This window comes from Pleurodeles waltl, chromosome 4_2 (assembly GCF_031143425.1).
Source record: "Pleurodeles waltl isolate 20211129_DDA chromosome 4_2, aPleWal1.hap1.20221129, whole genome shotgun sequence".
In the NCBI taxonomy this organism is placed as follows: Eukaryota; Metazoa; Chordata; class Amphibia; order Caudata; family Salamandridae; genus Pleurodeles; species Pleurodeles waltl.
Genome location: NC_090443.1, coordinates 373048130 through 373061860, shown reverse-complemented (window position 1 = coordinate 373061860; position 13731 = coordinate 373048130). Strand labels below are relative to the sequence as shown.

Genomic DNA, 13731 nt, shown 5'->3' with positions numbered 1-13731 from the left:
TGTGGGAAGGGAGGAGGCAGCTGCTGCTCTATTCAGAATCTCCTTGGATACAGACAGGCTGAATCCACACTTTCAAGCTAGCAGAGTCTACTTTCTAGGTAAGGGAGAGATTGTTTAATAAAAAAAACACTGAAATACTGCTTGTTGCGCACTCGGAAATGTGGCTTTTTTTAAGGCAAAAAACGGGGGATGCAGACAGTTTCTAAACACAATTTAAATCACAGAAACAGGTTAAGCAGTCTCCTAAACACACTCTGCAAGATGTATGTAGCCTTTTTACTTAGAAAAGAGGGGAAGGGGTGGCTTTTATGCAGTCTTGTGCCACAAACTAGATGGGAAATTTCACACAGTCACGGCTAACAAACACCACTTTAAAAGTCCAAGCTGCCTGAAATACAGAGAGTCTACAGTAAACAGGCAAGGGTAGCAGTAAAAAAACACTTTTAAACAAATAATACAATTTCCCAGAAAAGTCTTCTGGTGGCCACCGGAAGTAGCAGGTGGTGCCTCAGGGCCCGATGTGACTCTGCCGGCTTCCCGCATGCACCCACTCAGGCTACATTGGAAGACTGCATTGCTACCAACCAGCAGGAGCAGGTGTTTTTTTTTTTTCACTGCTCTCGACGGGCGGGAGCAGTCTTAGTTTCCCTGACTGATATGGAGTCCACTGGGTCCATAAGTTGCTCGCGGAGGAGGGCCACGTGCCTCCCTCCCTTTTAATTTTAATGTGGACCTCAAGGGATGGGAGCCACTGGGCAGTGATTGGCTCGGACAGTGGTGCAATGCACCCCACTCCCCTTTAATGATATGTCAGGCCCCTTGGAATGGGGTTCCTTGGGCTGTAATCGGCTCAGGGAGTAGGGGGCTGGGCACCACCCCTTTCCTAAAATTGAAAGGTCCCGGGGATGGGGTCCCCGGGGGTTGAGATGAGCTGGTGTGGGGGAACGCCTAAGGATCGATGTAACACTATGAAGGGCAAAGGCCCACACGGTCTATGAGAGTCACCTAAAAGAAAATGGAATTGTCAAACCGAGCAGAAGTGAAAGAAAGAGGACTGAGATCGACAACAATACAGATGGAGAGCAGGAATGAACAGAGAAAATGCAGCATGACTGTGTTGAACAGAAGCAGAAGAGCACACCCCCCCCGACCAGGTAGCAGAAGACAATAGTCTAACATTGGAGTCGATGACCATGCGCATTACCAGAAAGAGGACAGGTCACACTGCCTTGTGACTCGAAAGACTTTCTTTGAAGAAAAACAACTTTCACACATCTGAGCCCAACATTAGATGATAGGATTATGCACAGCATGTGAATCTACAGCACAACATGCCACAAACAGATGATTACTGGGGAAGTTATATTTTTCGTTTCATACTCTGTGGAGTATTTCTCATGTTAGTTTAACTGTCTGTAAACAGTATGGTACAGAGTAAACTCTCTCCATAGAGTAAACACTATTTACATTACCCACTTTTCTACTCCTATTCACTTCATTGCTCACTGTAGGTTCAGACGCTGTGAGGGGTTTAATACAGATAATGGCTGTCCGTAGTAGGGCATTAGTTATGTAACTGAAGTTGAGTATATGGAGGAATTTTGTTTTCTCTGAACAGTTGTATACAGATTGAACACAGTGTATAGTAGGGGTTAACTGTCTATCTGTGGTTAAATGTTAATGTGAGCTGTTAGGGTCAGTGTTGCACATTACACAAGATTACTTCACCTAAGGGAGTTGTACATGTGATGGCATTAAAGGGGCTTAATATTATTATGAGCTATTTTATACTTATTTTCAGGCCTCTAATACCATACTCATTTACAGAGTAATGTCTACAAAAGAAGCTTGGATGATGTCATCGATGATGTCATTTGAGAAGTCATCAGTGATGTCATAAATTAATTCATAGGACATGTGATGGAATGTATAAGGTCATATGCAGTGTATGGCGGGGTAGCAAGTTATAGTTAGTATGTGGGGAGGGAGGGGTCATGGCTACCCTTCCCAAGCCCATACAGGCCCTGAGGCCTCTCTTCCCCATGGGTCATATTTTAATTATAGGGGTGGATGCCGCGTGCCCCCCCACCCCAAGCTCTGATAGGCCCCGGGGACCTCATCCACTTGGGCCATATTCTTAATGGAAAGGGGGCTGTGCGCCCCCCTTCCTGAATCTTATCAGGCCCTGTCTCTCTATCTCCTTGGGCAAAAATTATTTTGAAAAAAGAGGAGAGGGCTAATGGCTGCTACCAACCTTTTTTTCATTTTGCTTCAGCCAGTCAGAGTGCTTGCTCCCACAGGAGTCTGACTTCAATGACAGTGAATTGGCACCAGGGAAAAAAGTTCCCTGGGCCAATCAGAACACTCTGTTTTTTAAAACTGGGTTTGAGGGACTCTCGTGAGAGTCCCTCAAACCCAACCATCCATATATACAAATATTTTTAGACCTTAAAACCAAATCACAAAAAAAGCACAATCTGCGAACCAAGATCTACCTTCATGCAAATTTGGTGTAATTCCAGTGAGCAGTTTCTGTGGTAGTGCTGTCTAAAGAGGTCTATGAAAAATGCCTGGGGATTTTTCTTTTCAGGTCCCCCGTTTTTCTTGGCCCTCGCTTGACGGATCACCCTGAAACTTTCCATGCAAAAACTAGCCAAAAAAGATCCCTGTTTTGCAAATCTTCGTGGAGATTTGTCAGATGGCACTAAACTTGTTAGCAACACAGAAATACGTTTCCTATGGAAACACAATTCTAACTGTTACTACCGTACATGCAAACATTTCAGAAGATGAATGTGGGAGAGTTTGGAAAAATAATCGGAAGGATGAATTCTTCCCACTGACTTCCTTTGAAGCAGAAGCAATTTCAGTCAGGGAACAACTAAAATAGAGCCATTTTTGTTTTGGTTTTAAAAAATGGGAGTCTCTCCTGCATCGGGTCTATTGACATGTATGACCTACCTAGTGGCAATTGCCACTGGATAATATAGATGTATATTGCATTTGGTTGCACTTCTAGTGTTGAGAATCATCTTTCACTCTGATTGAGAGACATGCTTGTCTTTTTACATAGGCACATCATGAATTAAAGGACTATATCTCAGGCTATAGTGTATTATGGCTGCTGGACCTCTGCTTTTGTTTAGTTATCTTGCCACTTTTCTGTCACTTCATGGTGCATTTCCTGGTGTTGATGTTGTCATATTCAGAAATACCCCACTATGAAGTTGTGAAAATTAAAAAAAATATATGGAAAAGCCCTATTGCCAAAGGGTTACAGAGTGGCTTATTGGGGCAATCATTGACCTTGAGTGTTTGGTGGCCATTTTGAAGCCAATTTGTTATAACAATGTGCTTTTTTGTGTGTCTTACAGTATTCTATTCATCGTATTCCGAGGAGTCGCGAGGTTCTTCAGTCATGGAGCTCCTCTGTGCTGACTACCCTGCACGCAATGTTCTACTCCCTTCTGCTAACTTTTAACCTGAGGCCGGATGTGGTATGTACGTTATATATGTCATATGATTTGAAAGAGTTTACAGTGTGATTTTCACTGTAAATAAGAACAGTGCTTAGCCTGCTTGAGATTTCTGTGCAGAGTGATCATTCTAATTACTAATCCTGTTTTTTTTATATTATGCTGTTTGTCAATCGAAGTTGATTTGCCTTCAAAGGGTTAAGCTTGAGACTGCATGCGCTAGCGCATGCGTCTCACTTGCAACACTGTTGTGTACAGTAGAGGGCTTGGAGCCCACCTGTCGCTTACCATTTGTTGGTTTGTGTGGAACTCATCTTTACAGTGTCTAAATTCGTCACAGCAGGTCAAGCATCATTTCCATTCCTATGTGTGGACAGGGACCAAGCAATGATTGATTTAACTTAATTAGTGCCCGTCCGCTCCTCCTGAAGTGATTGAGGTACTGTTTTGTTCTTTTCACTTCTAGTGCCCTTAAAACAGAAGGATTGTGAATGGCAAAAATGTGTTCAGCAGGACAAACACAATTGCAAAGTTTTATTTTTTTATAGCTAGCTTTCTTTTATTTTGCCAAGTCGTCTTTTCTCACTCTGCACTCATGTTTTCTTGTGTTGTTGGTCGTGGGCACTGTCCTCAAAATGTGATGAATATCTTATTTTAAATATTGCAAAGCAACATAGTTTCTTTATTATATGTCATTTCTAAAATAATGCTTTAACACATAACCGTGCACTACACCCTAATCCTCCCCACTCCAATCCAAACCACTCACCCCAATCCAATCCAACCCCATTCCAGTTGTCCCAACCCACCCTAATCGAATCTGCCCCACTCCATTCCAAAACAATCTGCCCCACTCTAATCTGCCGTACTCGAATCCCAAACAATATTCCCCACTCCAATCCAAAACAGTATGCCGCACTCCTATCAACACCACTCCATTCTGCCCCACTCCTGTCCAAAATATTCTTCCCCACTGCAATCCAAAGCAATCTTCCCTAGTCCATTACAAAACAGTCTGCCCCACTCCAATCCGCCTCACTCAAATCTGCCTCATTTAATACAAAACACTCTGCCCAACTCCAGTCCCCCCCACTTCAATCTGTCCCACTCAATCCAAAACAATCTGTTTCTCTTTGATCTGCCCCACTCAAATCCAATCCACCACACCCAAATTAAATCCAATCCACCACAGCCCAATCCAGTCCACCCCACTCAATACCAATTCACCCCACTTCAGTCCACCCCACTTTTATCCAGTCTACCCCACACCAACCCAATCCCCCCACTGCAGTCCACCCTAACACAATGTGCCCCAATCCAATCTAAAAAAACAAATGGCCCCACTCAAGCCTGCCTCACTCCAATCTAAAACAATCTTTCTCACTCCAGTCTTCCCCATTCCAAAACAATCTGCCTCACTCTAATCCAAAACATTCTGCCCCACCTCAATCCAAAACAACCTTTGCCACTTCAGTCAATTCCAATCTGCCCCACTCCAATCCAAAACAATCTGTCCGGCTCCAACCTGTCCCACTCCAGTCCCAAACAACTCACTCCAATCCACAACAATCTGCCCCACTCCAGTACGCCCCACTCCAATCCACCTTACCCCATTCCAATGCACCCCCCTCCATTCCAATCCACTCCAGTCCACCCCAGTACAATCTGGTCCACCCCACACACATCCAATACACATCACCCTAATACAATCCAACCCACTACAGTCCAATCCACCCCCTCCAGTCCAATTCAATCCATTGCACTCCAATCCAACCCGCCCCACTCCAATCCCCCCAGCCCAGTCCAACCCAACCCCAACCTTCCCCAGTCCAATCCAACCCAATCCACCCCACTTCAGTCAAGTCCACTGCTACCCAATCCACCTCACTCCAGTCCACCCTCACTTCCCCAATCCATCCCACTCCAATACGATCCACTTTAATCCACCCCAATCCAGTCCACATTAATCCACCCTAATCCAATCCAATCCAAACCACCTTAGTTTACCCCACTCCAATCTAGTCCGCCCCTCTCCAATCAATCCACCCCACACCAACCGATTCCACAGACTCCAATCAAATCCACTCCACTCCAATCCAACCCACTCCAATCCAATGCACCCAACTCCAGTCTAAGACAGTCCACCACAATCTGCCCCAGTCCAATCCACCGCACCCCACCCCACCCCAATCCAACCCACACCTAACCACTCCAGCCCAGCCCTATCCAACCCATCCCAATCCACCCCACTCAATCCAATCTTCCTCACTCCAATTCACTCAAGTCCAGTCCACAACACCCCAGTCCGATCCACCCCACTCCAATCCAATGCACCCCACACCAATCCAATCCACTTCACCTTACTCTAATCCACTCCACTTCCATTCACCCCACCCCCAATCCTTCAACCCACTCCACCCCATTCCATCCCAATCCAATCCACCCCATACAATCCGATTCTCTCCACTCTATCCCACCCCACTCCAGTCCACACCACTCCAATCCACCCCAATCCAACACACCCCACTCCAGTCCAATCCGTCCCACCCCTCTGATTCCAATCCATCCCACTGCAGCCTAGCACACCCCAATACAATATACCCACCCAACTCCAATCTACATCACCCCACTCCAATCCACTCACTTTTATCCACCACACTCTACCTCAGTCCACCCCACTCTATCCCAATCCAATCTACCCCACCCCAGTCCACCCCAGTTCAATGCAATCCACCGCACTCCAAACCCATCCAATTCACCCCACTGCAATCCAGTCCAACCCACTTCAATCTAATCCACAACACTCCAGCCCAATCAACCCACTCCAATCCAGTGAATCCATTCCAATCCACTCCACTTCAATCCAATTCACCCCAGTCCAATCTAATCTACCCCACCCCACTCCACTTCAATCCACCCCACCCTTGCCCTATCCCTATCACTCCAATGCAAACCACCCATCCCCACGCACATCTACCTGAATCCAAACACCTCACCTCATTTCAGACTACTCCACTCCAATGCACCCCACACCAATCCACTCCACTCTACCCCAAGCCAGTCCACACACACTACTATAATCCAGTCCACCCCACGACCTTAGTCCACTCCAACCCACTCCACTCTACAACACTCTGTGCCACTGAACCACTGAATTCTACTCCCCTCTACTCCACTCTTTGACACTACAACAAATCCACTTTGCAACACTCTACTCTCCCCACTCAACTCTGACAATCCACACCACTAACTTTTGGCCATGCTGAACAGCAGCCACACTGATGTGCAACATGGCAAAACACATTCCCAAAGCCAATACTTCTTATATAGTTGTCAACTATTGGCTTTGCCAATGCTTGTTATTATCATTTCTTGATTTAGATTTTAGTTAGGTGGTTTTATTTCATGGAGCGTTCAGGAGCACTACAAAATGTGAAAAATTCTAAGAAATGTAGTATAGATTCAAAGTGGAAAGAGCAGAAAAAGGAAAACGACTGACACACTAAAACTATACACCACTGGAAACGAGAGCGGTCAGAGTCAACATACTGCAGCCATGAACGTCCGTTAAATCACACGCAAGTCTCACACAAGTAAGTTAATAAGACACACTAAATTAAAACATTGCTTGACTGGGGATATCAAACCACCTGTCACAACAACCACCAGTAACCATTCACTAAAGTGCAACAGAATCATGCAATGGAATGACGTCAAAAGCGAAGAGAATCATAAACTCACAAAGGTGAGATATCGTAAAACACTTCTCTCCACCGAAAGGACAGGGGCAACAATCATAACCTCTGATGTGCAGTGTGGAACCCAGAGAACCAACAAAACCCAAGATTGAGTATCCAACTTTCTGCGATCTAAAGCATGATTCAAGGCATCTCTAGTTTTTACTCCAAATATCCCCAGTAGCACCATCATTAAATGTATGTGCCCCCTCTTCTCCAGTTGTGGCTCACACTATTTCCACCTATGGCATCCAGCATCCTCAATTGTGGCAAGGAAAAGACAAAGTGTGCAGCCTTAAAAGCCATTACAGCCATTTAAGGCACACTATGCCACCATTTATCGTTCTGCATTTTGGCACACGTCAGCAATGGTACAAAATGATACAAAACGTAGCTTATTACATTAGAGGTACAAGAGTGAAATGGGTTGCACAGAGCAGAATGACATTTGCAAGGGACAAATACGCCTACATTTCCCCGCCTTTTCCTCTTATTAAATGTATTTTTCCAAGTAGTGAGAGGTAGGATCCCTTTGAGCGAGCTGTGAAAAACTTTTCCCCGCAGCCACCTGCAGTCTGGCAGGATACAACACCCCAGTCAGGACGCGTACGCCAGCAAAGGCTTTCCTCAGTCACTACATATGTTTCCTTTTGACAACAGTAGCTGGACTGAGATCAGGGAAAAAGAATCAATTGGCGCTAGTACAGCACCTTTATTCTCTTGGTTTCCAATCTAAGCACTGTTTTACGCTGTGCTTCATCATGCAGCGTCTGCAGTAGTCAGCCAGGGCCTTCATTGTTGTTTCGTTTGGCCCTCTTGGGAAGCCGTGCTGCCTTATTCAACTTTCAACTGTTGACCCTCACGTGGGTTCACCTCCTCTCGCAAGAAGTCTTCTTGGCTCTTTCAGATTCTGCCCTTTTTGGTCTCCCTACTGCCCATCAGCTTGAGGGTAAGCCACTTTCCTACAGTTATGCAGCTTGTCAAACCTGTCCACCAATTGTGTAATTGAAGTTGGGGGACAGTTTGAGATGTTGGTCGAAGTTGGGGTAGTATCCTGTGGCCTAGGCGTAAATCCCTCCACCTGACCGGTCCTTTTATTCAGTTGCTTTTGCAGTTCCATCTTCAGCAGTCTTTGACGACATGACATCCAACCAGCTTCCGTTCACCATGATGTTAACCTCCATATCACCTGCTTTCCTTTGCAGTCTGTCTAGTGATGCCATCAGTATCCTTTTCCACCTGTGCCGACCTGCCATACTATGCTCAGTTGTGGCGTTGCCATCTGCTGTTGCCTTTCAGGGTTGTGACTGCGAGTATAAGGAGTCCTTCAGGTGACCATCAGTTTTGTCTTTCATCTGCACCTCTCCAAGGGGACAGCTCTTTCAGGCCACCATCAGACCCAGTGCTGGGTTGGGGTGGAAACTGTGCTTTCACAGTAGGCTACCTAGTTCTTCCTTTGCTGTCATGCCATTCTGTGTTCTGTTTGAACATGCACCACATGACTCTTGCTTGAGTTACAAAGCATGTTTATCCCTTTGTTGATGTGAGAGTCCAAAGTAATTGTCACAGTCATCCTCTGCATGCAGGAGTCCTAGTCTCTGCGTTCGCAGTCACCAGATGAGATGTGGGTGCAGTATGTGGCATGGTGCCTCAAACCCTTACCACCATTTGTAGGTGCCCAGCACCACCTTCCACCGCTCTCCTCGTTTCTTTGCAACAGAATGCAGCTAAAAACACCATCTTCCAAGTGCCAGATAATAGGGAGGAGGTGTGTTTGCTGTCTAATTCACCGGGTTGGAGCGCATGTAAGATCCTCCCAAATAGTGCAGTGGGATCACCTCTGATTCTGCTGTCAGTGTACTGTTTCAAAAGCTTGGGACGCTTACCTGGAATAGAAGACAGTTGTGATATTCAGGGAGAAGCATGGACAGTTTCTGGTCAGTCATTTTAAAACATGCTTTGCCAGCTAATGAGACTGATCACTGGTAATACACTAGCTACAGATATCTAAGAGGCCTTCTCTAGCTTAAATCCCGATGGATTGACTCACATCTTCATGGTTAGTAAAATAAAAAAAATTGACATGGCTTCACAACAGTAATACCTGTTTATTAGTTTAGATTCATAAATGTTGAGTGTGCACCATACCAACATCCATTATGCCCTTAAGCCGTTTTATATCAACAGCACCATAACTTGCTGAAACGTACTTTATCTCCAGTTGTCTCTCTGCCGCTTGTGTGACCAGTGTTTCTGTATAGTTTGGTTGCTGGGGCTGCTACGCCCTCCACTTTGATGGGGACATTGCTTTGCCTTGAGGGCGGATTCTCCACACCCCAGGGCTTTAGAGAAGATAACTTTGTTTCCTCACATCCCACCAAGAGCAGCAGCGAATGGAGTAAAGGAAGAACACCTTATTGGGCATTGTGAGTGGGGACTCTGTGCACATGCAGCTGGCTGCAGTGCCCAGCCCATGATTTTAGGGGTCTGTGGTGGGACAAGCAGCTACACTGCCAGGAGTAGCGTCTTCAGGTAAATCCTCACAATTGCAGACTTTAACAATTATGCCACTCCTCTTCCCCACGGCCCCACATACTCCCTGATTGCTCATCTTCATTGATGGGCTCAGCAGTGGTTGCAGAAAAGATGTGTCTTGCCTGGTTGCTGATTTATTATGTTTGCAGTGCTTGTGCTTGAAAAACGTGTTAAACTATTTGCCAGATGCTTAAAGTCTAAATCCAAACATTAAGATGTTTTATTTGGGTTTTGTAGTGTGAAAGTAAATTGTTGCTCGCTACTTCAAAGGGTTGTTATCAAAAATACCACCGCCTTGCCGGAAGAAACGTCTTCATTTGTAAATAACAAAAAGTAATCATTATGTGTTACTCTCATTTTCACTAATGTAATCAGAGGTGTTTTCTAATTCTTCTGTGCCAGACCACATATATAGCTACGGAGGTAGCCGAAACGCGTTTGATGGGGGCAGCAGTGAATTAATTATTATTATTATTATTATTTTTTTGCAAAGCAGTTGAACGCAGCAATCTTCGGTCCTTTTGTTGAGGCATTGGCGAAGGGCAAATGTATATTGTGTAATAGAGTAGTATAATGTGTCCTCCTATTAGTGCAGGAGACTAGTCCAGAAAAAAGTGAAGCTTAAATCCTCTTGTGAAGTCTGTTGTCCAGAGTGAAATAGTACATTGTTTACATGTTCAGTGGTGCATTCAGCAAAACTCCTATGCACAAAGAACATCTTTCTTAAAAATGAAGATCGTGTCTCTCTTAAATTGTGAATACAAGCTGTGTTTACCTGTGCCGTGTACCTAATTGTCGCTATATTCTGAATTAAAATAAGGGTCTTCTGAAAGCATCACTTTCCACCAATTCACCAGCTAGGTGGAACAGTATAGTACAGTGGTTCCCAACCTTGTGACTTTTGTGGACCCCGACTTTATTACTGGAACCTGGGGACCGCCATTGAATCATAATTCGAATTCGGGATCCCCCACTGAGTCCTTACAGAAAGCCGGGCACCTAATCTTTTAATATTTAATTTTCTAAGCAGCCGCGGACCCCCTGAGGAGGTTTCGCGGACCCCCAGGGGTTCCTAGACCACAGGTTGGGAACCGCTGGTATAGTGCATTGGGCAGCATCGACAAACGGCCAAATGCTTTGCGATGACAGCAATGATATTACAGGTCACTTCTTTCTGTAGGTGCGCACATGCATCACCATATATGTACACGCCTACAGCATGACCAGATAGTATATGCCTCTTTATTTTTTTTCCATTTATTGACCAATCAAAAATGGTGGATGCTACTTACAAGAGTAAATAATAAAAAAAAATGTGTGTGTGAAAGTGCTTTTTGTAGCAGAGCGCCTGGCAGCAGGTTGGCCTTCATAAAATGAAGAAAAAAAAAAATGAAAATGCCTGTGAAGGGTGGGGGAAGGTGTGGAGCAGCAGTGGGGGTGGCGGAGAAAATAAAAATAAAACTATGTGATGGAAGGAAGGGCGAAGTAGGAGATGAAGGGCTGAGCGACATGGAGTGGAGTCACGGGGTAGAAGCACGTGAGAGAGAGAAAGCAACACACAATAGAGAGAGAAAGCAACACACAATAGAGAGAGTAACACAGAGTGCATAGGGGAGAAGCACTTGAGAGAGACCAGCATGCAGGGTGTCTTGTGTTTGTGGGAGGAAAGCAATGCACACAGTATAGAGCTGAAAAGAAGAAAACATGAGGGGTGGAAAAATAAGTTAGTCAAGCCAAAGTATAGTAAAGAAGCTATGCACCAGGGGAAGAGGAAACAACAGATGACAAAGCAAGCTATTGAATAAGACGCAAGCAAATGAGAATGACAATAAAGCCAACCAATGGTAAGCAGGGGGCAGGCTTTAAGCCCACTGTAAGTTTTAGAGAACCACAATAGGCCTTTCGTAACCAGACAGCTTGCACTGTGTGGTAGGCGAGACCCAGTGACTTGCCCACAGAGCCAAAACTGTTCTTTCTTTTTTTAAGTAGAGGGCATGTTCCTTGATTGAGATGACGTAGTCGACCAAACATATTGCAGACACAAGGGTTCACTCCATGGCAGCTACAGAGACTGGTGCAGCTGTTATCACAACATCCAAGGTAATGGGAAGACTGCGCGCTGCGCTGTGCCTTTGCCTCAGTCACAAAACAAAAATCAGAAATTGCAAATGTGTGCACTTGACAGTCTGTCGTACAGCACCGTGAAGCACGTAATCTACAGTTCCTGTTAAGAATTGTTGAACTGAGCAAGTGTGCTCTCCTTCTAAAGGAATTATAAGTATATGGGCTTGTGTGTAAAGCCGTATGCTATATGCCCTGCATGGTTAACATTTTCTTGGTTATTCCAGCTATGTTGCATTCTTCACATTCCTAAGACTTGCATAAGCTTTCTTTTCGTTGCACCTGCTGTTATTCCAAGCTCTTGGCAAGGCCCTGAGTTGTTTCGCTACTTGCTCAGTGTTCCATGAAAGCTTTGCTTTCAGTCTTCAAATTATTCCATGGACTTCATTTTTGAGGTCAGTGCACAGTGGAAAAAATGTTGACAACTCATATTTGTTCCTGTTTTTACAATTTAGGCCACTTGCATGTCTCACTCGGATTTTGCAGTTTAATTAAATACCACCCATAAACTAATGGTAAAATGGGGGCATTAATCAGCGCATAAATCAGTTTTATTGCCATTAGTAGCTTTGAGGTTAAATCTTATGGTAAAGAAAGATGCAAGCCGAACACTAAGGGCCAGATGTATGAAGTCATTTATCAGTCTTTCTTTTTCTTTACAGTTTGCCCTAGGCAGGCGGGCATCCCTGGGGCTTCAGAGGGGCTGCGTGCCCCCCCCCCCCGCACCAAATTTACTGAATGCCCCAAGGAGGCTTTGGTCTCCGGGGCTGCAGGGGTCCCCATGTCCCCTCACACACAATTTGCAGAATGTCTTGGAGAGGGGCAGTCCCCGGGGTTATGGGTGGGCTGTGCGTCCCCCCCGCATGGAATCTTAACTACCCACTGGCGACCACTAGTGATATACATATATATGGTGTACTGTGACATCCATGTGATGTGATATGCTTTATCTTTCTTTTCATTTTGATTTCTATTCTCAAATTTATATGAAGCTTTTGTAATAATCAGGGGGTAAAGTGATATTATGCTTTGATGGTTTGCATCAGGGGCTGATTATAAGCAAGTGACCACTGCTCTTATGTACATGGATTCACATTCGAATTTTCATTCTGTAAAACTGAGGATTTATCATTTTACAATAAGCTTTACCATACTGTTATATCTTCACATTATAACTTTTGGTCATATGATTACTGTTATTGCCACATTTGGGAGGCTGACTTGTAGAAGATACTGGCCTCATTGCCACATTTGGGAGAGGTTAACCTATAGAAGATACTGCCCCCCATAAATATTGATAATATGTGTACAGTAGACAACAGTTGAATTGATATTGTAATTAAAGTCAAATCATTGTGGTTTATAAAATCAAATTACAAATTTTATAAATAGGATCTGGATTAAAATGATCTCATTTTTTAATCTAACAACCCTGAAGAGGCGACTGTGTCACGAAATACGTGTTGGCTGAGGCTCTGACTGATATTGTGTTAGCAATAAAGTATATATATGTATATATATATATATATTCAGTTGTGGTTAGGCCTTTCCATATGAAAAGCATTTCTTTGTTTTCCCACTAACTTTGGCTCCATTTGACGACACTTTCCCAAAAATGCCTCGTCCACCTCCTCTCCTTCCTGGAAAGGTTTGTGGTGATCCATCAAGCAGGGTCTAGAAAAAGGGGGGTCCCAAAATGCATTTTTCCCTAGGATAAATTATACAGCAATACAGCAAATCCCACTGAATAGGTTTTTGCAGAAAACTAGATCTTGGTCTGGAAAGAGTTCTTTTTGTGATTTGGTGTAAATGTGTTCCGTAGTTTTTTAGCAATTAATGCTTAAACACTTTGTATATTTCAT

At 44.4% G+C, this 13731-nt stretch overlaps 1 protein-coding gene across 1 annotated transcript in view; it reads left to right on the top strand.

Moving 5' to 3' along the window:
- Nucleotides 1–13731, top strand: part of ALG14 (ALG14 UDP-N-acetylglucosaminyltransferase subunit) — a 208027-nt gene that overhangs the window by 63467 nt on the left and 130829 nt on the right. The window contains exon 3 of the mRNA XM_069231486.1: nt 3375–3497. Coding sequence (XP_069087587.1) covers nt 3375–3497 — 123 coding nt within the window. The remainder of the gene's footprint in view (nt 1–3374; nt 3498–13731) is intronic.